The sequence below is a fragment of the Cryptomeria japonica genome, chromosome 5 (assembly GCF_030272615.1).
Source record: "Cryptomeria japonica chromosome 5, Sugi_1.0, whole genome shotgun sequence".
In the NCBI taxonomy this organism is placed as follows: domain Eukaryota; kingdom Viridiplantae; phylum Streptophyta; class Pinopsida; order Cupressales; family Cupressaceae; genus Cryptomeria; species Cryptomeria japonica.
Window position 1 is genome coordinate 363,041,599 of NC_081409.1, and position 27,709 is coordinate 363,069,307.

The 27,709-nt window shown below is 38.0% G+C and overlaps 1 protein-coding gene across 1 annotated transcript; it reads left to right on the forward strand.

Annotated features, from left to right (window-relative positions):
- The first annotated feature begins 1,670 nt into the window (after nucleotides 1-1,670).
- Nucleotides 1,671-27,425, forward strand: LOC131034658 (small nuclear ribonucleoprotein SmD1a). The gene is made up of 4 exons (XM_057966230.1): nucleotides 1,671-1,914; nucleotides 2,082-2,158; nucleotides 26,858-27,049; nucleotides 27,141-27,425. Exons 1-4 carry the CDS (start codon nucleotides 1,901-1,903, stop codon nucleotides 27,200-27,202), a joined length of 345 nt encoding a protein of 114 aa, XP_057822213.1. The 5' UTR covers nucleotides 1,671-1,900; the 3' UTR covers nucleotides 27,203-27,425.
- Nucleotides 27,426-27,709: the final 284 nt, after the last annotated feature.

Sequence of the window (27,709 nt, forward strand, 5' to 3'; positions counted from 1 at the left end):
GTCACCATTTCATTGGTGAGAATTGTGAACATGGATTGATAACTTTCAATCCTGGCCCTTGTTAAGATTATCCAATCTTGACCATCCATTGCCCTATTTTTCCTATAAATAGAGCTCTCATTCTCTCATTTTCAGAATCCAAGTCTTTAGTATCAAACTTATAGACATTTTACTAAGTATATCCAAGTTTCATGCATCTAATCTATAATCATTTTAAATCAAGCATTTAGCTTCTCTTTGAATAGAAATCATCTTAATAAGAATTTTAAGAAGCATTTCCATTATCATAGCACACTCATATTAGACTAGTATATCATGTTAGGATAGGTTTCACTAATCTTTTATCTTATCATCATCCATGCTAGTTTAAATCATATTAGATTTAATATCATGCATAACTAGGAATGCATTCATATTAAGTTGATCAAACATCCCTCATTCTTGGAGTTGTCATTCCTAAAGTCACTTTGCTCAGTGATCTGAGAGCAAAGGCATTGACTTGAGGGATCCTGTGAGATAGAGAACAATGGAACGTCCCTTGGGGAGTTGAGCTATTCAATATAGCTCCATAACTTGCACAAAGAGTCCCATTGGTGTGTGGACCCTTTTGAAACCGAATTTTCCGTTTCTTTGCACCACTTTTCCCGCACACATTTCTAATTCTAACTAATTAAAGAATTTCTTTTACTTTTTTATTTAATTATTAATTAATTTAATAAGTTTAATATGTGTTATGAATTTTTTAAATTACTATTTGAATTTTGATATATTCTAAGTTTGAATTTAATTTATTCTATTTTAATTTTAAATTTACATTTAATTAAAAAATTTATCTCAATTATCTTCCACTATATCTTTATTAAATTGATATGTTTCATTACTTGCAAATCTTAGTAAAATAAAAAATTCACATTATTTTTTTACCATTACATAATTTAATATTTAAGTTGAGACTATGATTCTTTAAATGATTGTGTTTTTATAAATGCTTATAGTTTGTATATAATACAAAATATGTTACTTCATGAGCTCTCTCTTTATCGATATACCGCTCTCACTATCTCTCTCTACATCACTTTCTATAGCTTCATCTATCTCTCCAACTCTCCCTCTATCTTTCTATATCTCTGCAATCTATATCACTCCCTCTGTCCACCTTCTATCTATTTATTCACCTCTTTCTATCTACCTCCATCTTTCTCTATCTCTAGACTCAGTTCATCACTTTCTCTCCCTGTCCCTCTTCCTAGACCCTTATAGCTATATCTCTTTGCCCCTCTATCTCCATCCCTCCATATTTCTTCTTAAATCTCTTTCCTATCTCTATCTCATTATCTTTGCATCTCTCTCTATTGCTATACATCTCTTCTACCTATCTCCATACATCGATTCCCATTTCTATCTTCATCTTTCTACCTACTCTAAACTAACTACACTATTTGAAAGAACTTGATGCATTGCATCCCTTGATTTATCATGCAAAACTATAAATCGAAAAATGAAATGAATCTAATTTAATACTAACATTATACAATTCCACACAAAATAATTTAAAATTATTAAAAAGTGAAGTGATCTTATCTAAAAAAAATTGATATAATAAACCAAATTATTAATTAAAAATAATCAAAATAAAATGAAAGGATCCTTTCAGTGCTAAGGATCATTTATGTTGTGATTAGGAAGCTCAAAATTCTATGTCAAAAAGCCCAAAAAGCCTCTCTCCCGATTTACCAGACTTGAACTTATAAGGCGGACCTCATTAAAACCAGTATTATTGATTTGTAATATTAGTCATTTTAACTACTTTCGAGTTTCCAGCGTTTGGAGCTACACCCGCATGGTTAAAACAATAACAGTCGATTAAGAACTACTTCTGATCGTTGCAAGATTTACAACCATGAAGCTTGTCCGGTATGCTTTAATGGCATTAGTGGCTTCATTCTTTGTTGTTTTCTTTTTCTCTGATTTTATTTGGGAAAAAATAATGATTTTGACGAGCTTTCTTGTAGGGTTGCCTCGTTCATTCTCTATCTATATGCATCTAATGGTCTCATTTCTTTTGGGTTCCATTTTCACAGGTTTCTGATGAAGTTGAACAACGAAACAGTTAACATTGAACTCAAGAATGGAACTGTAGTCCATGGGACCATTACGGGTTTGATGCTCAACTCTTTGCTTCTTTGTTAGGATAAGCTATGGAGGTCGAATGATTTTTAGTTGCTGAGATATAGGGTTTAGGGTTTAACAACAAATGCAAGTTAATCTATTGGGTCGTTTTTTTTCTTTTGCTTGAATTTATTTATATGGTTTTTATTTAAAATTTTTCATTTTAGAACCCCAACTTTCCAAAATATTTTATTAGATCGACGACTCAGGAAACCCAAGTTTCTGGTATGTGTTGCAAAATGAATATATTGAAGTATATGTAGATTTCATTTTCTCGTTGCTTGTCTACGCCGGCTCCCATGGTACTGAATCTTATTTATTATGGGGCGCACAAGGAGGAGTGTTATCAAAACTTAGTCGCAAAGAATTTTGGTTCGTGTCAAATAGGCGTTTGTTACCTTTTCGGCAAACTAAACTTCCTGCGTAGGGTCAGGTGTTTCACAATGACAGAGTTCATGTGTGGTTTAGTGCCGCACCAGTGGGCTGAACTCATTTTTGGCTTGATGCCACAACATTCTGGACTTAGTTTTTGGCTTGCTGGGGCATCTATTTTGATAAATTCACCCAAAACTTGCAGTCGGTCTTGTTCATGTAAGCCCTAGCGAGGTTGGGGTTTTTCCTGAGATTAGAAACCTTGTGTATGGCTGACTGACTATGGGAAACTTAGTAACGTAGATTATACAAAATCTGCCCTTTTTTCTTCTTAACATGCTTGTTTAGTGTCTTTTGAAGGTTACAGGCCACAAGGAAGGTAGTGCTTAACCTAATGTTAGAAGTGTAGATTTTATAATTTAAAATTCTATTTCTTTCACGGCTTTACAGGGGTAAATGGGATTGAAATATTCCCCCCCAGGCCCTGAATTTTTTTGGGCGGCATTCCAATATCATTTCCATCAAATAGGGATTTCTCCGGGGATGCTACCTATTTTTGGCAATGCTTGGGTATGTCCTGTTGCCCCTGGAATGGCAGAGGAGTGCAAGGATGCATTTGAATTGTGCTGGAACAGCAGGGCATCCTTGGTTGCCACCCTATTTAGCAACTAAAATATCTAAAAAACAGCAAAAACAAAAAATAAAAAAACTCTAAACAACACAAAAAATATAAAAACATAGAGGGGCAGGTAGGGGGTACTGGAATGCCGCCTTTAATATCAGTGTATCAGATATCACTGGATAAATGGAATTTTAATATCTATATACTTAAGCAATTTGGTTTTGCTGTTTGTGTTTAAATTTACCATTTACATTTGCAGTTCTTAATTTACACATATTAATCATTAATTATGGAATCTGCTTCAATATGTTAGTATTGCTTACTTAAAATAGATTTCAGCTTCTTTTCGTACAAATGTTATATTTGATATAATTTTTTATTGTCCCTTGCTATTACCAAAATCCTGGAAATTTTTTGCTCTAACTGGAATTTGGAGAATAGAACTTACTTTTGAAGGGTGTTGAGTTTTTCTGTTGATTCGATGCATTTATGATTGTTATGTTTCTTATATAAGTAGAACATGTAAGTAATGTATGCTATATGTCCAATATCTCTTTTGAATTAGATGTTTTGCCTGTAGAAGCCTCTCGGAGTGATTTGGATGTTAATTTTAGTAATCAGATTGACAGTAATAAACAGAAAACACAAAATGCACACAAGACACAAGGATACCCTGGGAAAACCTCCCTCTTGGAGGTGAAAAACCCAGCAACAATTATCTTAGTTTATATTAGATGAAGCACAGTAGCACAATTACAATATTCCAATGCTAGGGCAGACTTATCTGAAATGCTACGACCTTGACAATCCTTCAAATGCAGATCGCTGTCATTGTAACTTTATTTGACAGCATTGAAAGAAGTTCACTCAGCTTGGAATACAAATTCGCCAGCCTTTAGACAGATTCAGGAACCCTAGGTGATTCGCCTAATCAAGAGATAATTCGCTGATCTTAATCAGAAGTAGTTCGTTGTTGATTGATTATAATTTGATCTCAAATCACCTTGCATATATAGGTGACTTTGCCCCCAATAGGCCTCTAGTCGGCCTTGCATATTTTGGCGCCAAGAATTACATTATGAATTACAAGTTACGTATATAGGTCAGGACCTATTGCAAGTTACATCATATTTACAAGTTACATGAATCGCCCCAAATGAGGCCAGACTAATACATTACAAGTTACACCATCTTGCATAATTAATTTGCCCATTTTGAATCGGATCATAGCATTAATTTGTTGCCCTTTATCATGGCTAAGGCCGACCGTCCACTTAGCCATCTAATTGTGCTAGGTCGGCCCTAGAAGGACCCAACCTAGCTACAACAACAACATTGAATATTTCCATATTCTTGTCTGCCATGCACGTTATGCCTGCTGGGTCTTGTTTGGCATATATTTGCTTTTATCTTTCAGTGTATGGCACTAGGAAGATTAAGTTGTGGACTCGAGACTGTTGATATCTTCATAATGTTTGCACAAATAAATTTGTGCAACTAAGTCCAATGTTTTCAACCTGCTGATGATCGTGAGAATAAGTACACTACTTACTTATCATGCAAGCCAATGAACAAATGGTATCCAATGTGAAGTGAACATCAATATAAACAAATATTGTGGTAAATCGACTGAGGTAATGTGAAAATAATGGTGGAAAGTGGAAGCAAAGAATTGAGGTGGAATGCATGGAAATAAAAACAATTTGCAAGTGTGAAGTAATTAGCCTGCCTTTATTTTTGAACATATGCCACAAGAGCCTACTCTTTTACATGCAAAATATAGTGTTGATTCAAGTTAGCATGTGTTGCAAGCAAGTTGGGCTCCCACTGTGTACCTATTTGACATCTGCATGTTTGTTTCACTTTGGTTGATGGCTAGTGCACATGTGCCATTGTAAAAGAGATATTTTTCCTTGGGTAATAAGCATTAGAACACACCCTCATTCTGAGTACACATCATTTGTCCTTTGAACATGGTTGGGAGAGATTGGGTATGTTTGCTCAAAGGTTTGGATGCAATTGATCATCTCTTGAGATCTAGTCATTAACATACTTTTTTCTTCACCTAAAAGAGAAAAAAATCTCAATGAAAACTCAAATTGCTTCTAAAGCACATTTGACTTCATCCTTTCCTTCAACTATCTAAGGGGAAAACTATCTCAGACGAGGAAATACCAAAAGAACAAACAATTTATGTAGGTTTAGAGTTAAGTTGAAGTTTTGGAAAGTGGCTTATTTAATTTATCTATTTTTCCACAAGGAGATTTATATTTGGACTTAAAAAGTTTTTTTTAAAGCAAGGAAGGGTTAAGATAATTTTTTTTCTTTAAGAAGAGAGCTTTGCTAAATGGAGGAGTCAAGGGAAATACCTTGACAAAAAAGTAGGTACCATTTGAAAAGTTGAAGTAGTAATTTAAAATATATTGTTTTATCAAAAGGGCGTTTTATGTGGAAGCAAATTCTCTAGTTTGCATTCTTGGGTTGGGGACAATGCTCAAGTACTCAATATGTTATTAAGGATGTTCGTGTTAATTTGCCTACTCGTTAAGTGGGGAACCAAATTTATGTTGTATATCATGCTTTATTAACTCGAGTTACACTAGGGATTTTGGTATTTTTTTGTTGACGATTTTACAACTTGATCAGTATAAAAGTTAAAGCAATTAGAGAACTCATAAGTTGGTATTTTAGGACTTGGCACACATCTCTTGTAAACAAAATATGATTGGGATGCTTGTGTGAATTTATACACATTGAGTGGGGGAAGCACATCCATTTCTCCCTAGACATATCTACCCTAGGTCTTGGTTGCCTCATTTGTCTTAGAAATTACAATATAAACTGTACGCTATAGACTAAGACCATATAAATTGGCAAAGTTTTTGATCTCCACTTTTGTAATTTTGTCTTCATTATAAAGATTATATTAGGTCATGGGACTTTTGAATAGGGACAATGGAACTATTAAAGATTCCCCTTCTATGAAATGCCATTTTTATGTAATTATTTAGATTGCACCATTGTCCATGTATCTTGTCCTTTGGTTTAACTGATGTGCATATATTTTCAATTTTCAAGTTGTTTCTCCTTTCTTTTTTCTTTTATATCCTATCTAGTTAAAGGTTATAATAAGAATTCAAGTCAATAATACAACTAATGTTTAACTTCAATAAGGGTAGGAACATATAGGAATTGGTTATTGAGGGAGGAATCAATGTAACAATAGGTATGAAATTATTTATTGGTTGTTCTAGGGATACAATATCTAGTTTTTGTTAGGGTATAGTCGTACTATATTAGAATAATGACAATTGAAAGTGTAATTGCTATTGCATTTGTCCATTTGTTTCAGCTCTTTTTTAATTGCCATCTTCATGGCTTTTGTAAGTGCCTTTTATTAGATGTTACTCCACAATATAATGTTGCCATCTTGTACTGAGATAAGCAAGCCCTTTGTCCCATATCACTCCATTGCTCATTGCAATAGTGGTGTTAGAGCTAACAAAATTCATGGAAGAAAGCAGGAAGATAAGTTTAGAGTTGCGAAGGTTGCGGGTTGTAGCATCTAGGTATAAGGTTGTGGGCTTGAAGAAAATCATTTTTTTCTTGGTTAGGATCGTGGGTAGTAAAGTACAACAAAGTTGTGTTTTGTCAAGGAAGATTGGTTAGTCATGTGGGCATTTGTTATAAAAGGGTAAAAACTTTATTGAAAATCAGTCACAAGAATTACAAAGAGAACCAGAGCCCCGAGGCCCCAGAGAAGAACCACCAACCCAGCCACAGATCATCCAGCTTCAAAACCCTCCATGTCCTCAGTGAAAATCTTTTGCAATTCCTGACAGTAATCCCCAGAGAGATGCTCCCAACCTTCAACTTTCCAATCACTATCATGTTCCGAGGCCCACTTGGCCAAACAGTCAGCCGCTCCATTCCATTCTCGAGGAATGTGGATGAAGGACACCTGCTCCATTAAAGAGCTAATTTGGAGAATCTGCTGAACAATCCCTACCAACTGCCACTGAATCCCACTCACCTTTTGCTCAGACAACAAGTTAACAACAATTTGTGAATTCGATTCACAAATCACCTTCCTACGACCCAATGCCAAAGCCCGCTCAAGTGCATAAAGAATCACAAAGCCCTCCATAAAATTATTAGACTGCCACCCTTTATGCACTGAAAAGAAGAAAAAAACCTCCCCCCTACTATTCCTGCCAACACCACCTACTCCAGCCGGGCCTGGGTTACCCCTAGATGAGCCATCAGTGTTAATCTTGATAAACTCATCCTGAGGGGGTATCCACCTTCCCACTCTTTGCACCTTCTTCATAGCCCGTCTACCTCTCATGACACAAGCAGAGGCAGGAGACAACTCATGCAAGCCAAGCCTACTCACAATATCTGCCTCATCTCTACCCAGCAGGAAATTCACCTCACATTTAGCTTCCACTGTCTCTCGAATCATAGCAGTGATCCTATTCCAAACTTGTTGAACAAACAGTTTGGCCTCACGAAAGATCCTCCTGTTCCTTTCGAGCCAGATCTGCCACAGAATGAAGATGGGCCCAATATACTAGACAGTCTGGAGGAGGGAGGACGGGATAGGAGGTCTGCCCAAACAGCTCCAAAACTCCACCAAAGAATCCGCATGGACACAAGGATGCTTGCACACCCCCCACCAATAGTGCCATATAAGCATAGAGAAGGGGCATCTGAAGAACAGGTGTGAGGAATCTTCCTCTCCATTACCACACAAAACACAAATAGAAGGCCCCAAGAATCTCCGCTTGCGGATATTGTCCCAAGTTAGACATCTATTCCAAGCCAAAGTCCAAGCAAAGCAATTACACTTCGGCCAAGAAACATTATTCCACACCTGTTTCCACTAGTTCACTTCTCTTCCCTCAAGTCTTTGGCTCAACAATTCCCGGTATCCACTAGACACAGAAAAAACGCCCTTAGGATTTGGAGACCAAGCAAGCCCATCCCTACCCTTGAGGGAGCTATAGTGTCTACTCGCCAAAATGCCCTGCAACTCAGCACACTCTTCCTCCATCCCAACAACCAACCATTCATTAGGAGTCTTCCACTGCTCCAAATCCAGCCGACCGCACTTATAAACTGCCTTAAAGTCACTCACCCTTGACCATCCCGCTTCCAAAAACCTTTGACACAGGTTCCCAAGGTTAGGAAACTGATCAAGGATGGGAGGGTATCCATCCCAAGAGTCATTCCAGAAAAGGACCTCTTCCCCCCTTTTGCAAATCCAAAAAAGTCTTGCTTTAATGAGCGAAGCCCCCCTCTTGAGAGTATACCAGATCGATGAGCCCTTTCCTTCAAGCGGATATCTAGGGATTTCCTCCATCGGGATCCTCTGCATATATTTGTTGGCCAAAATCCTATCCCAGCCTTGATCCTGCTCAACACACCACCTCAAGTACAATTTAGCTGCAAGTGCTTCCCCAAAAAGAATAGACTGCCTTAACCCAAGCCCCCCGGACTGCTTCGGGCTACACACCAGGTCCCAATTGACAAGACTCCATTTGGAAGAGGAGAGATTACCTGCCCATAAGAATTGCCTAGCCAGAAAATCCAAACCCTTCAAGAACCACTTAGGAGCCACCTAAAGCATACATCGATAGATCAGAAGAGCTTGAACCACCGACTGAATCAGTTGAACCCTCCCAACAAAGGATAACCATCTATGAGTCCAGTGATCAACCTTCGAGCGGAATTTATCCAAGATCCCTTGCCACGACTCCCTAGGGGGGTTGCCAGGAGAAATAGGAATACCCAAATAAGTCAAGGGCAGGGAGCCAACTTGGAATCTCAAGATAAGAGCAATCCTCCTTTGAATAGATTCAGTAGTGTTGAAAAAGAGGATAGAAGATTTATCCTCATTGATCAACTGGCCTGAAGCCGCAAGATAAATATCCAGGACCTTACGTAGATTAGAAGCTTTGTTGATCCGAGCTAGCCCCATAAGGGCTGTGTCATCCACAAACTGCAAATGAGACTGTGGCTGCAATTCATTACCTCATCTCCAACCTTGAATATTACCCAGGCCCACATTATGCTTAATCAGCCTCCCTAGACCCTCAGCAAGAAGAATGAATAAATAAGGGGAGAGGGGATCCCCCTGGCGGAGACCCCTAGAAGCACCAAATAGCTCAGTATGGTCCCCATTGATAAGCACAGAGAAAGAAGTGGACGTAACACAACTCATAACCCATTGGATCCACTCATCAGCAAAACCAAAAGCCCTGAGGATCTTCTGAAGGAAGGACCACCGAACTCTATCGTACGCCTTAGCCATATCCAGCTTGATAAACATAGCTTTTTCCTTGGAGGTTGCCATAGAATGAATGGTCTCCGTAGCAATGACCACCCCATCCAGAATTTGGCACCCTTCCACAAACCCACTCTGCTCCTCAGAAATAACATTCCCCAGGTACTTCTTCAATCTATCCGCTATCAGCTTAGAGATGATCTTATAAATCACATTGCAGAGAGAGATAGGGTGGAATTGACCTAACCGGTTGGCCCCTTCACACTTGGGGATTAGAGCAATGAAGGTCGCATTCAATGCCCAGAGCATCTGCTTATTCCTCTGGGACTCTTGTACAACTTCCAATAAATCCAGCTTGATAATATCCCAGAACTCTTGAAAGAATTCAACTGGGAACCCATTTGGTCTAGGAGCCTTTCCTTTCCTCATGTGGAAGACAATCCTCTCAAGTTCTTCCAGCAAAATAGGACACAAAAGCTACTCATTCATCTCCCTCGAGACAAGAGAAGGAATACAAGCCAAAACCAGATTCTCCTCCATTGTTTCCCCCTGAGAGTCCTCCCTAAAGAGGGACTGGAAAAACTGAAGCGACTCCCTAGACATCTCCTGCAAGGATAAGCACTGTTCACCTCTATCATTAACCAGAATAGGGATGGAATTTCCATGTCTCCTTGCTTTCACTGAGTTGAAGAAGAAAGCAGTGTTCTAGTCCCCCTCCTTCAACCAATCAATATGAGCTCTCTGCTTCCAATATATTTCTTCCCTAAGCTCCCATTCTTCTACCACCTTGACAACCTTGTCTTCCTTTCTAAGCAAGTCCTCAGACAAACCATGCTCTCTGATTTCACTGGTGAACTCATTCAGCACAGTTTGAGCAGTTTTCTTCTCATGAAAAATATTCCCGAAACCTTGTCGGTTCCACTGTTTAAGCTGCAGCTTAACAAATTGCAGCTGCTTGGCAAAAGAGTACATGGCAGTGCCAAAGGCCGGCCTCCCTTTCCTCCACCATTCCGCAACAAGAACCTGCAAAGAAGGGTCCTGAAGCCACATAAGTTGGAATTTGAATGAAGGCGAGTGGGCTACCCGAGCCGAAGAAGAAACCAACTTGATGGGCCAGTGATCCGACCCTCTCTAGTTCAGAATCTCAGAACTTGTGGACCACCCCCTGCTAATCCAAAAGCTAGAAACCAGAAAACGATCCAACCGTTTTGCAATCCAATACTCTCGCACCCTCCTGTTGTTCCACGTGAACAAACCATTGCCAGGCTTAATGTCAACTAGCTACAGCAAGGAGATACTATCCTGAAAAAGGAAAGAAGAGGTTCCAACCGCATTACACCCCCCTTCTTTTCACTCAACTCCAGGATGGCATTGAAGTCTCCTGCCATAATCCAAGGATGAAAAGGGGCCAACCTTTGCATATCAGAAACATGCGACCATAAGTTTTGCTTACCCTAAAGATCAGTGGGAGCATAGATGTTCGAAAACAAGATGAATTCCCCAGGCTCAAGACTAGATAGCACCTCGGATAACGAGGATCTGGAGGCAGCCCACCAGACAGGGCGGAACCTTAAAGGGTTCCAAAGACAGGCCACCCCTCTCGAGGAACCAGGTGCCCCAACACACTGACACTCGCCTCGCCCCCACAGCTTTGGCACGAGACCCATCATGCTCTCCACTGAAAGTTTAGTTTCTTGCAAGAATAGGACATCAGGTGAATGATTCCTAATCAAATCTCGAACAACTTTTTGTCTAGGGCCGCTGTTTAAGCCCCTTGCATTCCATGAGAGCACAATCATTTAGGAGGATTGGAAAAGTGCGAATCCAGAGTCTTCACTAACCCTAACTCAACCAAATTTTCCCCCATCAACTTGATCTTATCCAGATCCTTCTTTCTGCCAACCTTTGAGCTCTTCTCTGAAGCACTTTTCTTAATATCTTTCTGATGTAGACCTAGGTGAACGAAGGACTTATTACTTTTAACCCTAGCCGGTTCCAATTTCAAAGCTATCGGAGAACCCTCCCCCTCAGCCAAATTCACCTCACTACCAGGAGCCAAGCCCAGCTGTACCCCTACTGTTTGGTCCATCTCCATCTGTTGGCTTCCAACCACTAGCAGGGCCTGGGTAGAGTCCTGCATTACACTTTCTGGGACCCCTCCTGATGCACCCTGATCTAGAGGGGTTAACCCCGGATTTACTTCCTGGTGGCTCAGGTCATCCAAGGCCTCAAATCTGTTAAAGGTATCCTCCTCACGTCTCTCCTGTAAGGGCCTCTTTTGACCTCTGCTCTTGTCCTTTGTCTTAACTGAGACAAAACCATCAGCACCCTCTACCACAACCGGCATGACAGCTTTCCCTTTCTCAGCCCTATCAAGGCTCACTTTTGACTGCTGAGGTTGTCGCACCACCGGTTTGTATCTAGGACACTTACGTTGTAAATGACCATACTCATGACACAGACGACAACGAAATGGTAAAGTCTCATAATCTAACTGTTGTACCCAAGAATAAGAGCCTACACACATATCTATAGCGTCTGGCAAGGGTTTACTAAGATCTATTTCAACACAGATACGTGCAAAGGTCATTACCTTTCTCCCCAGAGTTTGCGAAGAGGATCCCACTGGCCTCCCAAGCAGAGCGGCAAGCATCTGTAGCACATCCTCTCGACAACATTCCACTGGAAGACGTGGTAATCGAACCCATACTGGAACCCTATTTTGGGAGCTGCTTTGAAGGATTAAACCCCGCATGCCAAGGTTTGATGAATAATCCCACCTGGTTGTAAAAATACGGGCCTCCTTCAAAGACCCTATTGTGATCCTCCATGCAGTTGAAAGTAACCATGAAGTAGTTAGTTGCCAGAAGCATAATCTCCATTTCCCCTTCCGATGCCCAAGTCCGCTGTGCCCAGTTTTCCAAAAACTGCAAGGAAATCCTCATTCCCAAAAACTTGCAATATAGCGAGTGGTTTGAAAAATATTCAATGTCTTCAGCTATTATCTCAGAAGGAATGACCAGCTTCAGCCTCTCGCTGCATCTTTCCAGACAACCATTAATCTTCACCATGCGAGAGCTACCAACACTCCTAGATCCCGAATCAGAAGAGAAGAGGTTATTGTTAAACGTCTTCATACTCTGAAGTGGGGGTTTTGAGCCCACTGCAGCACGGAAATCCATGGTTGGAGCAACCTGTGAGGCCTCCCCACCCAGACTTGCCATCGGGGCACAAAAAAAATTAAAAAATAACAAAGACAAAAGGGCCAAAGGCCCACACCCCAAAGGGGCCCCCACAGAAGCTTAACACCCAAGGCAACTCCCCTCACTAGCACCACTGAAGAGAGGTCCACCGAATCTCCCTCTCACACGGGATATCCACGGTCGTAGCAGGCAAAAACCGCACCCCCGCGCAATCGCCACACCTCCCGGCGACCACCCCCACGCCCACAGCCGAGCCCAACCAGCGCCTTCCGCCATAGTCTTCCCCTGACACCCTGCACTTCCCACCCCCGCACGATATTGCACCAGAACCACCTGCGAGCTAGGGCCGCGAAACCCTAGCTTGACCGCTTGCAAGCCTCCGCACGAACGCCATCGCCATCTTCTATATCATGGGTTTTCAGTCATGTGGGCATTTGTAGTCATGGATGATGCAAATTTGTTGGTCACAAGAAATGTGTAATAGGTGTGGTTGGTATTGAGAAGTTGTGAATTGTAGAGGAAATTCACAAAATTTGAAATTGCATGTTTCATAATAAAAAAATGTGGGTATTACAATCTATGTCACAATGTTCGAGTTCGTGTTCAACAATGATAAAATTCGGAAGTAGTTTTGTAAGGGGAAAAAAGTCAAAAAAAGTTCATGATTAAATTTATTAGAATATTTAATTATATACTAGTCACCTATATTTAGTTCCTTGTTTAATGGTCATTTATCTTTTTAGTTAATTAGCTTAGAAGCTTTATTTAGCATTTAGCTTTTTAGTAGTTCACTATAAACGACTTGTTCTTAATTTAGAACGTCGTCTTGTAATCTCTTTATATACGCTTGTATTTTGTTGAATAGATTATCCGATTATTGAATCATTCATTCAATTATTTTTCATGGTATCAGAGCAGGTCTATGGGGTTTGTGAGGATTTGGCAAATTTTTAATTAAAAATTCGTAGGTCTTCTACTTGGAAATAATTAAATAATAAATATAAATAATACGTTTAAACATTTAATTGAAAAATTTAAATTTGTTAATTTATATATAGTAAATTAAAATCACTACAAATTAAATAATATTATATTAAATCTAAATAGATTATAATAAATTTAAAATATTAATAAGTTTAAGTATTTAATTAAAATATTTAAAGTTTCTAATTTAAAAATAAAACAAGTTAAACTTAATTTAAATATTTGAATTTTTAAAATTTTATACATGACTAATTTAAAATTTAAATTAAATATTTTGAAATATTGAATTTTATTTATTAAATGATTTTTGTTTATAAAAGAAAGTAAAACAATAAAATAAAATAACATTAAATGTTAAATTTTTAAATAAAAATGTAATGGAAATAAAATAATATTTATAACTCTTATCATAAAAAATTGAAAATGCATATAGTAAATTTTATATCAAATAAAAAAACCTCAATTAAGAAAAATGTAAATATAAAAACTTTAGAAAAAAACCCTAAAAACAAAGCTTGACTTTTTCAAAGTGCACAATGTGGCCATCGTTTTGAGGGGCCATTAGAGTGTCTTTGTTCTTTAAACTGCTTAGTGGGAAATTGAATTCTCACTTTGAACCTCTCCTTAAGGTTATTGACTTTCGCAATGAGCCACATCACAATCTTGCTTAGCCTGAGGAGCGAACTTCATGACCATCACTTTTGGATCAAATTTCCCCTAAGAGCCTTGTTTGATTGTGAATTAGAGCGTTTGAATGAGGATAGTGAGTATGATTTTGATTTGAGATCACCTCAAGTACTCCTTTGGAAGCGAATTTTGCATTTTAGGCCTTCATAGGGAAAGTTTGACATGTATTTGTAGATGAAGACTTGAAAAACCTAAGGATTGAGTTCATGAAACAATGACGTAATGAAGGGGGAGTTCATTTTGGTTTTCACTTCATGAGTAAGGCAAATGGAGCAAACTTCATGTGATGGCCTCCAAGAGCGAACTTCATATGCTTGTCTCCAAGAGAGAACTTCATGTGCATCAAGGAGAGAGTGAACTTCAAGTGCATCAAGGTGAGAGAGAACTTCAAGTGCTCCTTCCTTGGAGCGAAATCTACTTCAAGTGCTCCTCCCTAGGAGTGAAAAAACACTTCAATTGCTCCTTCATGAGAGCAAATTCTCTCTAAATCCTCTTATCAAACCTGCAAACCACAAAAAATTAGAAATTATATCAGATTAGGAGGTTATATAGAAGGTATATATCATGTGTGTTTGATGCTCATTTGTTTTGTTTTGCAAGAGATGAAGAAAGAAATCAAGGGGATTATGGTGGAGGAGGATTGAAACAAGTCTCTTAGCAAACAAATTCCTACATACAAGGAAGATATCTTCAAGAGAACTTCATAAACAAGCGCAAGAAGGTTATTACATAAGAAGCATTCACTTACACAAGGACATGATCCACATCACCAACAACATGGAGTCACAAAGAAGGAACTCCAAAGGAGAGAAGCAGTTGTGACATCAAGAGTTCGTTCCAAGGCAACATGAATACTTCCAAACTAAGAGGAAGTCAAAATCTATACCTTGCACCTCCAGGATTGAGATTCAAGAGGATAGTTTCAAAGAGTTAATCAAAGTTAGAAGATCATCATCATCCCTGTTGAAGCTGGATAATGTTGAGTATCAAGGAATATTCCTTCATGATGAATAGAGTCTACAAGCCCAAGTTGAAGTGGCGTCCTAGTCATCATCCTAGTCACTACTCACCAAATCAAGGAGTTCCACATCTGCATGTCTTGACTCAATGAACCACGCTCATCATATGGAGGCACAAACGTCGAGGCACCTACCCTCGTTATCCATTGGTCGAATATTCTAGAGAGGGCATGTGTCAAAATGTTTTAATTATTTCATTGGCCATAATTAAGTTTGTTGTAACAAACCCTAATTAGGGATTTCATTGTAAAATCTCGGCCGTTGATCTCAAATCAATCTTGGCCATTCATTGTAATGAGCTCTCTATATAAGGCTCAGGTTCTTCATTTGTAAAGGTTAATAGTTAGTGAATAGTTAGTAGCAGGAGAATTAGTGAATAAGAGAAGAATAGTTTAGTTAGAAGTTGGAATAGATTAGGAGGAGGAGGAACTGTTGTCAAGACTTGTAAATGAGATACTCTTTTCATTGAAGTTATGGTGAAATGTATTATTTCAACTAGTCCCATGGTTTCTACTTCTCATTTGCTTTCATGTTGATTAGGTTGAATGGAAGAATTTGTTGAATGCATTTGTGTGGAATTCGTTTAGTCCATACCACTAACCTCTTGCTGATTGTAAGTGTGCCTTGTGTGGTCAATTGGAATGATATGAGCTTAACTTCAAATTGTTATACATCTGTTGTTTATGCATTAACTTGGATGGTAATGATTTGAACATCTTTGAACTATCCCTTAGAAGATTGCATTGAGCTCGTGTCAAATCGTTCAAGTTGATGGTGAGACCTCGCCCTGTAGGATTCCATCGAATCATTCACTCATTCTCTTGCATTCTTAGAATAGACTCTCTCAACCCTTTCCTTTTGTCCTTTTTTCAACTCAAGTTAGTTTAGGATCAAAAAGCATCACAAGATTGCAACATCAGATGATCAAGTTCCAGCGATTCAAGCATTCAACAATTCAACGTAAGTCCCTTTGTGATCCCAACATAATCACATCAAACCATTGAGCTTATCCACACGTCGTGACCCGACATACAAGAACCTTGGAGTTATCTCAAGTGATCCTTAAGCCAATCTTTAGCATTTGAGAAACTTTGTTCAAGAGAGGATAAGATACTTTTGGGTATTTTGTTTTGTGTTCGCATGTGCCTGAAAAACACTTCAACAAACAGGAGATAGATTTTCTTTTCAATCCAAATTCTTCTATATCTTTCTATATATTCCTCATTACAATCATTCTTCATTTATACCGATCACGATGCAACATCATGAGGCATTCTCGTGGTGGAAAGGGATGAGAAGTGGACCACATCAGGATGCAACAACATGTTATCCAAACGCTGCAATCATTGGAGCATAAGGTAGAGCATTCGAGGTCAAGTAGACCCAAAATAATCATATCCAAAACCACAACTTTGGAGCACATCAACACGTGCTGAATCAGAATAACAAAGATAAGTACGTGAATAACATAAATGCAAAATCTTATCAACAAAATTGGCAATGCGGAGAAACGCGAAGCACTGCAACCTTTGCCAAAAAATATCATTACTGCATAGACTTCTAGAGCACAACTTCGGGACCTCCAAAACACGAGAGTAATATCTCAAGGTAATATCCAACAACATATCAACACATCATCAACATATCAACACATCATGAACACATCTGCAACATATCAATAATGCGGAGTCAAACCAAACACTCAAACACAGAATCAGTACGTTGACATCAATGAGAATCAATGACAACCATACCGACACATCACACATCTTCACATTTGCAACAAGAATTGCCTTCATGGAAAAAGCTCATTGAGTGTAAATGTGTTTTTATGGTAAAGTGTGAAGCTGATAGTTCTTTGGACTAGTACGTGAAGCTGATAGTTCTTTGGACTGGTACAAGACATGTCTGGTTGCTAAAGTTTTTTTTTGGCAACAAGAGAGGATAGGCTATGAAGAAACTTTTGCGCCTACTACAAAGGTTGCTTCTTTCCATAGCTGCTCAATTTGGTTGGAAGGTGTATCAAATGGATGCCAAGAGTGCCTTCCAGAATGGATATTTGGATGAGGAGGTCTATATGGTGTAGCTCGAGGGTTTTTAGGTTCTTGGTTGTGAACACCTAGTTTGCCAGTTGATTAAGTCCTTTTATAGGCTTAAGTAGGCTCCTTGAACTTGGTATTTCAAAATTGATAATGTCTAAAATATTCTTGATTTAGAAGAATTTTTTGATTCAAATCTTTATGTCAAAAACAATGGTGATGATACTATAATTATTGTTGTATATGCTAACGATCTCGTGATCAAGAAGCACAAACATGGAATTTAGCAAGTGAAATTAGACTTGTGTGTAGGTTTTTGACATGTTTGATCTAGGCCACCTACACTATTGCTTAGGAATTGAGTTTTTTTTTTGCTCGGTAATGGCTTTTGATTGGAGCTTTGAACCAGTGGGGTCACAGAGGGGGACTCCATCCCTGAGTACATCATATTGAGGCATTAACACCTCCACGTCCACCAACCACCTCTTTCCTCCACCAATCCTCTTTCCTCCTCCACCAATCTCCACATCCACCAACCTCTTGCATGTCCACAAGCACGCCCACCAACCTCCTGCACGTCCACCAGCACACCCACCAACCTCTAACATGGCCACCAAGGTGGGCCGAAATTGGCATTAACACTGTTTGGGCCAAGCAGGGATTTGAACCTTTGGTTGCACCATTAACAGTGCAACCACATGACCACTACACCACTAGGTCATCCCCGCTTAGAAATTGAGTTTTGACAATCTGCTTATTGCATCGTCATGGTTAAGTTCAAATATGCTACAAGTCTTTCCGAAAGTTTTTGAATGATGGATTGGCACTCATCTTCTACACCTATGGAGGTTGGGCTGAAGTTATCAGCCTTTGATGATTGATCTCTAGTCAACAAATCATTCTATATAGATAGTTGCAGCTTGATACAACCACTAGATTGGATCTCCACTTGCTGTTAGCTCTCTTAGTTTTTGTCAAAACTAAAGCTGTCTCATTGAATAGCCGCAAATCAAGTTTTGTAGTATGCCAAAGATACTCTTGGCTTTGTCTCATTCTTTCACCAGCTAGCAGATTTGAATGTATTAACTCTTATTAGGTGGGATCAGTTGTTACTTGGTAGTCTATTATAAGGTATATTTTCTCTTTAGGACCAGGAGTAATTTCTTGGCAATGTAAGCTTCAATAAACAATAACTCTATCTTCCATTGAAGCTAAGCCAAGGCAGTTGTGACTGTTGGATGTGATGTAGTTTTGATTCATAGAATATTGACAAATATTCAGTTTCATCTGTATTCTTCAACCCAACTTTTTTGTGTGATGGTTAGTGGGTATTAAAGCTGGTAAGGATCCGAATGTGTCATGCTGGCATCATACGCATTGAGATTCATCATCATTATATTAGGCAACCAGTAGAGTGTGGAGATGTTACTTTTCAATTCTGCACTTCTCAGGAGCAACCTGCTGATCCGATGACAAACTTGGTCCTAGTTAGTTCCTCAAATTTGGGGGCAAGCTTGGTGTTGTTTTTGGTTTAGTCATTAAGAGGGGGGTATTAGGATATATTATGCTATATTAGAACTAAGAATAATGACAAATAATCAGTGCTCCTCGGGGATGTGCCCCTTGCCCCAGTACCCCTGTCTTTGTCCCTGAAACATTTCAAGGACTTAGGAAGACCTCTAAAACACCTATCCGTTCCCAATCAGTGCCAAAAATTGGGGGCATCCTCGAAACGCCCCAGAAATGATAGGGGATGGTAAGGGACAGCTAGTCGTACTCGTCCTTGGGATGGCCAAGGTACGACTAGCCGTCCCCTACTGCACAACAATGTTTTGAATTGTTTTTTATTAAAAAACTACTTTAAAAAAAAAAGGGATGGGCAGGTCCACAAGGGCAAAACAAACAAAAAGAAAAGAACATTCTCATTTTGACATTTGCAAACTTGAGATGAAGAGCAGCAAGTGAAGGAGGAGAGAACAACAGTTGAAAGAGGAGGCTAGGGCATCAAATCCACTCTATTGAAGGCAAGTTTTTCATTTTACATTTGTTGTGCATTTTTTCAAGTTGTTTTCAAATTCTTTACCACATAGTAAGGGCATTGTGAGTTCTATGTTATCTTTTATTTGAATTTGCAACTCTCTTTACAATTCTTAACCTAAAAAATTCATGAGCAATAGTGAGAGTACTATAATGATAGGAGGAGGCTGAAGTTTAAATGCATGAAAGAAGTAGACCTAGAAGTAGAACTCATAGAAGTATCGCAGCTATTGGGGGTTCTTCAGGGAGTGGGAATGTAGCGGGGCCAGCAATTTCAAACCCATTCGAATGTCCTTCCAAAGTCTTGAAAACCTATGCCAAAGGCCCATTTAATCATAAGAAACTTCTATTACAATTTGCATCATGAGTTGATAAGGATAAGAAAAAAAATTTAGGGGGGAGTAGAGAATGGCTTTGGCATTTGTGCAAAAAATAATACAGGGGCAGTTGTCATCTTTTGTGGATAGGTGGTAAAGGGGAAAAAGGTTGTGAAAAAATAGTTCCTATTAAGAAGATTGAGGCAACTATATTGCATATGGAGGAAGAGGCAAGAAAGAAAGGAACTCCATTGGAGAGTTTGCAGTCTAGCGTGTCATGGCCTACAGGGTCCATGGATGTTGGATTTCATGGGGGAGAAAGGTCTACTTCTGCTAGGGGAAAGAAGAAAACTATTGTTGCAGATATGTTTAACACATAATTAGGAGATGTGGCTGATTCCTCTATGCCAAGTTTTTTTTATGTTCATGCCATACAATTTCATGTGGCACGTTCACCATATTTTAAACAAATGTTCAAAGATGTGATAGATGCCTCTCCTTCGTTTGTTTCACTTGGAGAACATAAGCTACACACCACCCTCCTTGATAGAGAATATTTGAAGGTGAGTGTGTTGATGGAAGATATGAGACAAACTTGGATAAGGGATGGATGCTCTATTATCTTGGATGGGTAGACCAATATCAAACATTGGTCTCTCATCAATATTATTGTCACATCTATGACCGACTCTTATTTTCACAAGAGCTATTGATTGTTCGGGGAAAGGAAGGATGCAAATTTCCCATTTCAAATTTTGAGAGATGCCATAGAAGATGTTGGAGCCTCTAATGTTTTAGAGGTAGTGATCAATTTAGCTCATGTGTGTAAGTTAGCTGGATTGATGGTAGAGGGTGCTTATAAGCACATTTTTAGGACCCCATGTCGTGTTCATGCATTGAACGATACCTTGAAGGACATTGGGAATATAGATTGGATGAAGGTAGTGATGTCAGAGGCTAGAGATGTACAGATGTTAATTTGCAACCATCACACTTCCCTTGCTTTGTTCAAGACATTTTCGAGGAAGGAATTCCTCAATGCTGTGGACACTAGATATGCCAGCTACTTCATTTTGTTAGAGAGGATGCTTGAGCTCTAGGAAGCTTCACAATTGATGGTGGTCAATGCAAAGTGGGGTAGATTGCAAGATTCAAGCATAGTAGAAGGAAGAAGCGTGGAACAAAAAATCCTCAATGATGACTGGTGGTCCACAACAAGGTAAGAAAATTGCTGATTTTATTATTTAATTTTTAAAATGTTAGTTTAATAATTTATTAATGTTTTTAACTTGTAAAATATTTCCATTCTTTTTGAAGATTTTAATTTTTATAACTTGTTTGCACTAGCAGATATGTTTTCTCCTTATTGGGCCTATTGTGTGAGCAATTAAATATGCTGATATTGACTCTCCTAGCCTTGGAGAGATTTATGGGACCTTTGATTGCATGCTTGGGTAGATCAAGCAAGCAATTCATGGTAGGGACCCTACTTTGGGATTTTATGAGTAGCTTAGGTCCATTGTGATGCAATGGTGGAACAATATGAACACACCACTTCATATGGCAGCCTATGCTCTCGATCTCAAATGATATGCAACAAGACTTGGGAGAGTTTCTCCATCTCATGATGAAGAGGTGAAAGAAGGCTTCATGAAGGCCCTTGGGAAAATGTATGTTGAAGAGCAATCTACTTTATTTCGCTCACAGTGGCTTGCATTTGTCAATGTCTGTGGTCCAACCTTCAATAAATCAGAGGCAAGGTCAGATAGAGCCAGGTTAGCTCAAACCAACCCTATTGGATGGTGGACATGGCACAGAGAGGTTACTTGCCGTTCACTGTCTTTCACAAGTTGCCAGTTCCTTTGTGTAGAGAGGAATTGGTCCATATATCACTCCATTCAATCAGTCAAGAGGAATAACCTTACTTCTAGATGATCGGAGAAGATGGTGGCTATACAAAGTGATTTGTGGGTATAGGATCGTCAGAGTCGCGAGTATCATTAAATTCTAGCCTTATGATGGGATGTTGATCTTGAAATGCTATACAAATCAATGAAGAGACTTAAAGGAGGGATTGGTTTAGAATCCTTTGCTTGAGACATCCCCTTATATTGGTAGTGACTTAGACATGAGCACCGATTTTGATATAGAACTACCAGTTGCCTCTTGCTGATTAGGGACAGGCATATATTTCCTATTTAATCATTTTATAGTTGAATCTTGGAGCTTTTGGGCATTTTGTTATAATTCTTATATACTATGTTTGTTACTTTCTTTGTCAATTCGAATTTGAAATCTCAATTCAAGTCTAATGTTATGTATTAAGCTTCTTCAATGTCTATGATGAATGCTTCATCAATGTAATGATATGAATAATTGAAATTTCTCTATATTTTTAAAATTTATCCACTTTTTTATTAGCCGTCCTTTAAAAAATGGCCCAAAAGTACCTCGTACCAGAAATGCGTCTCGCTGTCCTTGTCCCCAAAACTTTGGGGAGCATAGCATATGATTGTATAACTGCTAGTACAATTGTTCTTTTATTTCTGCTCTTTTATAACTGCTATTTTTTATGGCCTTTGTAACTGCTGTCTTTTATTAGACGGTCATCGATAACATAGGGCTATCATCTCTCTTGAAAAAAACAAGCCTTTCCTCTCATTTCATTCCTTTGCTCATACCAACAATATCCGCTGGCATGTTGGAAGTTGGTTCTGATACAGAGGATATTAGAAATATGAGAACATTTAAACTCTTTTGAAAGTTTTTATATAATTTTTTGCCAGACACAGAAAGATTGTAAATTTTTTGATTGGGACTATTTTAATCCATTGGGCCCTAATTCAATCGACACATTAAAACTCAATAGAATGAAATCGACTAGAAGAAGAATGCACTGAGAGGAATTCTTTCAGCAAGTGATCTTGTCTGAATTGAGTTATAGACGATTATTAATAATTTGTAGGAGATAATTAGATCCAAGCTATGAATAAGTTCAACTTTACCCGATAAGAGATTTAATTGAAGTACAAGAGCATAAACAATCACGATTTCCCAGAAATGCATTCAAAGATCAACTAAGCAAAACAATTGGGAAGCTAGAAAGACTATCAAATTCATATCAGAGAAATCATCATAGCAGTAGTTTGATGTAATAAATATTCATCATCATTATAAATGATGATGTCATGTACATTATCCATTTGATTCATTTAAATCATGATCATGGTGCCTCTGAAAAAAATACAAAATATTGTTCAAAACATTTGCACATGTAGATACTATAATATCCACCATGATAAGAGGCTAAACAAACAATTTTAAAGGGGTAAGGCTTGCCCATCATTATAGATTCTTAAATCAAAGAAGTGTGTTTTGTGTATTTGTAGGATGCAAAGAGTGCACTATGATGTCTTTATTAAATCCTAATTTGTTTGTTAGGAAATTCCACCTTTTTCAAAGGATTAAATATATGATGCCATTGAGGAGATAGAGCATATAATGTTACACACAATGTGTGTGACCCTAGTTTAGAAAGGTGCAATTCCAATTAAAGATGTGTTTCCTTCAGCTCAATGTCCAATGCATGCACACAATTTGGCTCCTGACATATTGAATAATCGATTAAAGATGGAAGATCCAAATGTTTATGAGGGACCACTACTAGTTTCTAGGCTCTACACACATTTGTGGAGGTAGTTTGCAAAATCTTGTATGCACTTAAGGCATTGGAGAATGAGCTGAAGCAGAGGCAAGTTTTTATTAGATTATTTACTTTATTGGAGATGGAAGACGCTAATGCTTACAAGAAACAGTTATTAGTCTCCATGTGCTACACACTTTTACAGAGATAGTTTGCTAATAATTTTTACAGTATCTTATCCTTCTTCACGCTCTACTTGAGGCCGGAGGAAAATAGTGTATACTGTTATGAATGATCTGGCATTATGGAGACGTTAGTTATCTAAAAATTGCATAAGTGAGACAACTAATTATTTATGTTTGTTTGGGGGCTAATATAAACTTGGACGTTGGTTTATTCAAGTTTATTTTAGAGGAGTTATCATGTTGATGCATAAACCTTATGTTTTAGTTAAATTTCTAATGACATTCACTCCATTTGAGAAAAAGGGCAGGTATCCTGTATCTATTATTATAGGCTGCATAGATGAAAGATTGAACTACACAAGAACATATATTCATATCACTTTCTGAACTTTACCTTGTCTATTTCTGGCCATTTTTTGGTTTTTGGGCAGGCTTCTCTCTAATGACCAAAAATAGTTTTGGGTCTTACAAATTTGGAGTCATCAGCATGGTCACTTGATATATTTGGGATTGTAAGTTTTCCAAGAAAGCGTTGCATGGAGAGTGTTTTGGAGAAGTCTTCACCTGTAAAATCTTTCTCAAACGAAAATGAGGGGTTTAAGTGGAATTCACTGTATGAAATATTCTTGTAGTGTTGGGGGTATTTCTGAGATTTTATCATTTGTAAAATATTTCACAACAGATAAGGAAAAGTTGCCCATCCTGATCCATTCTGAACAGTTAAAGTGAAAATACCAGAAACATGTGTCCATTCCAATTCAATGATAGCAAATGGGCATAAATTGGGCTATATAAATCCTTTCTGGAAAAGTGTGGAATTTTTTTTAAGCTATACCTGCATGGGTTTTCTCAACTGTTGTTAGAAATGAATAATAGTATTATTCAAAAACATAAATAATTGATTCGATATTGACATTCTTATGACATGCATACAGGCGAGTATCAACAATCTGTCGAAGAATAGGTAGATAGGCTAATTGTAATATCCCCTTTTTGAAATGGGATGATAATAATAATAATAACAATAAATTTAAAAACTATATATAAAATATAAAAACTTTTAATCTTATTAATAAAGGGGCATGTAAAGAATCATGAATATTGAAGGAAAAAGATATATAAGAGACACCAACAAGAAGAAGTAACCACTATCCAAAGAATACATCTTTTATTATTTCTTTGGAGCATGGAACTGTAGTTCGTTTAACTTGAGGATGAAACCCCACATGGCAGTAATGCCATATAAATAATCCATCTTTTATTATCTGATTGTTCTCTTGGAGCATGGAACTGCAATTCATTTACCCTGAGGACGAAACCCCACATGGCAGGAATTGTAGAATGAGATTACCATTCTGCTAAGTTGAGTGATCTTCTAGTAGACATTATTGAAATTTTAAGTAAATAACATTTGCTGTTTATTAGGGAATCTGATTGCTATCTTTAAAAGAGATATTTAATTGTGCAAATTTGATTAATTATCACTATCAGAAATACCAGTTGGAAAAAGTGTAGTTTCTGGTGTATATATTATTGTAGAGAAATTAAACTTAAACTTGCGTGGATATTATAAAAGATTCCCTTCGGGATATTAAAAATTCAAATGGGACATTGCACTAAAATAGTGACATGGCTTTTTCAATGGCCTTAATGTGCATTTCTTGTGCTAATATATTTTTAAGAAGTTTAATAACATGGTTTCTATCTTTGCCCATTTTCCAGAGGTAGTTATGCACTCTGCCTCTGGAAATGCCCAGTAAACTAGCTGACAATGAGTATCTGAGTTGGCGGACATAGATATAATGGCAGCACATTGCACACTGCTTCATTAGCCACAGTTCAAACTCATTTCAAACAATATGTTTCTCAACCTATGTTATGGTGTTGAATGTCTGCTAGCACATGCACAACAGCATTGGAAGCTTGGGCCATTTTCAAATGGGTAACCTATAGAGAAGGCCAGTTCCTATCTACTCTACCCTGGTGCTAACCCTAAATCATCTGCTGGGAAAAAGTGGAGAGACTATGTATAAAAATAAAAGAGATGATGCATCAATATAGAGATTGGGAAACTCCATAAAGAAAACTAGAATGCACAAGAACAGAACCTACAAATAATGCAGAACCACAAGCTCATCCGACATCTCATATTGCAAAGGATCAGAAGGAGGTTCCGAGGACTTCACTGTGCACTTGTGTTGTCCATAGATAACAATCAATCACAATAATGAGATTCTAGTGGAGGGTGAATAAGAGGTTAGATACGAATATCTGATGCAAAATGGTATAGTCAGCTTATACTTCTTCACAGGGCAAGCCCTTTCCAAAAGGGTAGATGCACATTTACAGGCCACCCAAAAGGTGAAGGCTGATCCATAGCCATTGATTTTACAAGGATATTCAACAGATGAGGTTTAGAGAAATTGCTAACCGAAAGGGGTCTCTTATAAAGTTACTGGCTTCACACTCTTTATATGGGGAGAAGTGGGAGAGGGGAAAAAGAATTATATTAATTTAAAAGAGGCCCATGCAAATGATTCCCAGTCAACATGCTATGTGCTCCATGGGATTTTATTAAAATCTAAGCGTATTCAAGTATTCACTATGCAGATTACCACAATGTGTACTTTCTATTTGCATACATTCTGTGGAATACCGGTGTTGGTGAATTTGGGGTAGCAATGGAAAATTTCACCATGTCATTTTTTCCATCTTTCATTAGATGTTGAGAGATGATGTCTTCAATTTACCATGGACAGTGCCTGGTTTCCCTTATGTTTATTTCTGAGTGGTGCTTTCTTGTGTCAGTTATACAAATAGTTATTAATTGAGGTTTCCTATCACTTTCTATTGGCACAGAGGTGGGGAAACTCTCATGCCCATGAAAGATTTACTAAAAGGGTTCCCTTGTGCCATTTCATGTTGATTTCATCCTCTTGGAAGCTGTATTTTTTAATCTTTACACTGTGTAGCCTAATTCATTGCAGTCTTTTAATTTTTGAGAATGTTCTCGACAATATTTGAATGAAGGAAATAGTTTTAGATTTGTTTAGAAACCTAATAATCCCAGGTCATGGAAAATGTTTAAATACGTTGATTTTTTGGAATTTTTTGCATCCTTGAATGAGAAGACACTAAAGCCAGTTCAGATTGCAAAATATGATGTCAAGCTATGGCGTAGACATAAGATCTTCATATTTTTTACTTTTGTTCCTTGAACCAATGATAGTCATTGTAAGTCTAGGGAACATCACTCTATGGTAGTTTATGCTGCATTTGTGTCATGAACAGGGGTTGACATAAGCATGAACACACACTTGAAGACAGTGAAACTAACGCTGAAGGGGAAAGCTCCTGTAACACTTGACCATCTCAGTGTCAGGGGAAATAATATTCGGTACTATATTTTGCCTGATAGCTTGAACCTGGAAGCACTGCTGGTGGAAGATACACCAAGAATCAAGCCAAAGAAGGCAGCTGCTGGTATAGTTTTTCTCTCCGTTAGAATTGATTACATTTATAAATGGTTAATGTTTTGTCTTTAGTTTTGTGTAAGCCTTTATATTGTTTTCAGGCAAACCTATTGGTCGTGGGCGTGGACGAGGAAGGGGCCGTGGCCGTGGTCGTGGGCGGTAACTTGTATTATGTATTTGAGAGTTTCAATGATAGTACTTGGTTGTACAAAAATATTGCAAGTTCTTTTTGAACTTTCTGATCTAATCTGTACCACTCTATGTTGCTGTTTGAGTATTTTCTCAGGATGTGGCAATTTCTATGAATTAATGTTTCACTTGGGGCTACTTTCTTGGTCCTTAGATCACAATGATTGAGTTGAAATTTCTTGCATGTTATTACTAAATGTTTTGGTAGGCAATTTTCTTGTGATGACAATATTTTATGCTACTATTTTTTGCTAAAATGAAGTCTCGCAAGTTACAGTAATGGCACACGAGGGTGTTATTTTGTGGAGTTGCACTTGGTTTGTTAAGGTTTGGTAGCCCTTGTATGCCTTTTTCTCAGTTGTGAGAGGATATTTGTACCCAGTGAAAGTACTTCCTGAGCTTTATTTTGTACCTTCATACAGATTTGGATAACTGATAAGCCATCTCAGTCGGAATGGTTTTTCTTGGTTAAAATCTTGTT

Coding starts and splice junctions, on each gene's coding strand:
- LOC131034658 (XM_057966230.1), top strand. Junction 2,159..26,857: donor AGTCCATGGGACCATTACGG/GTTTGATGCTCA, acceptor TGTCATGAACAG/GGGTTGACATAAGCATGAAC. Junction 27,050..27,140: donor GCCAAAGAAGGCAGCTGCTG/GTATAGTTTTTC, acceptor TATTGTTTTCAG/GCAAACCTATTGGTCGTGGG.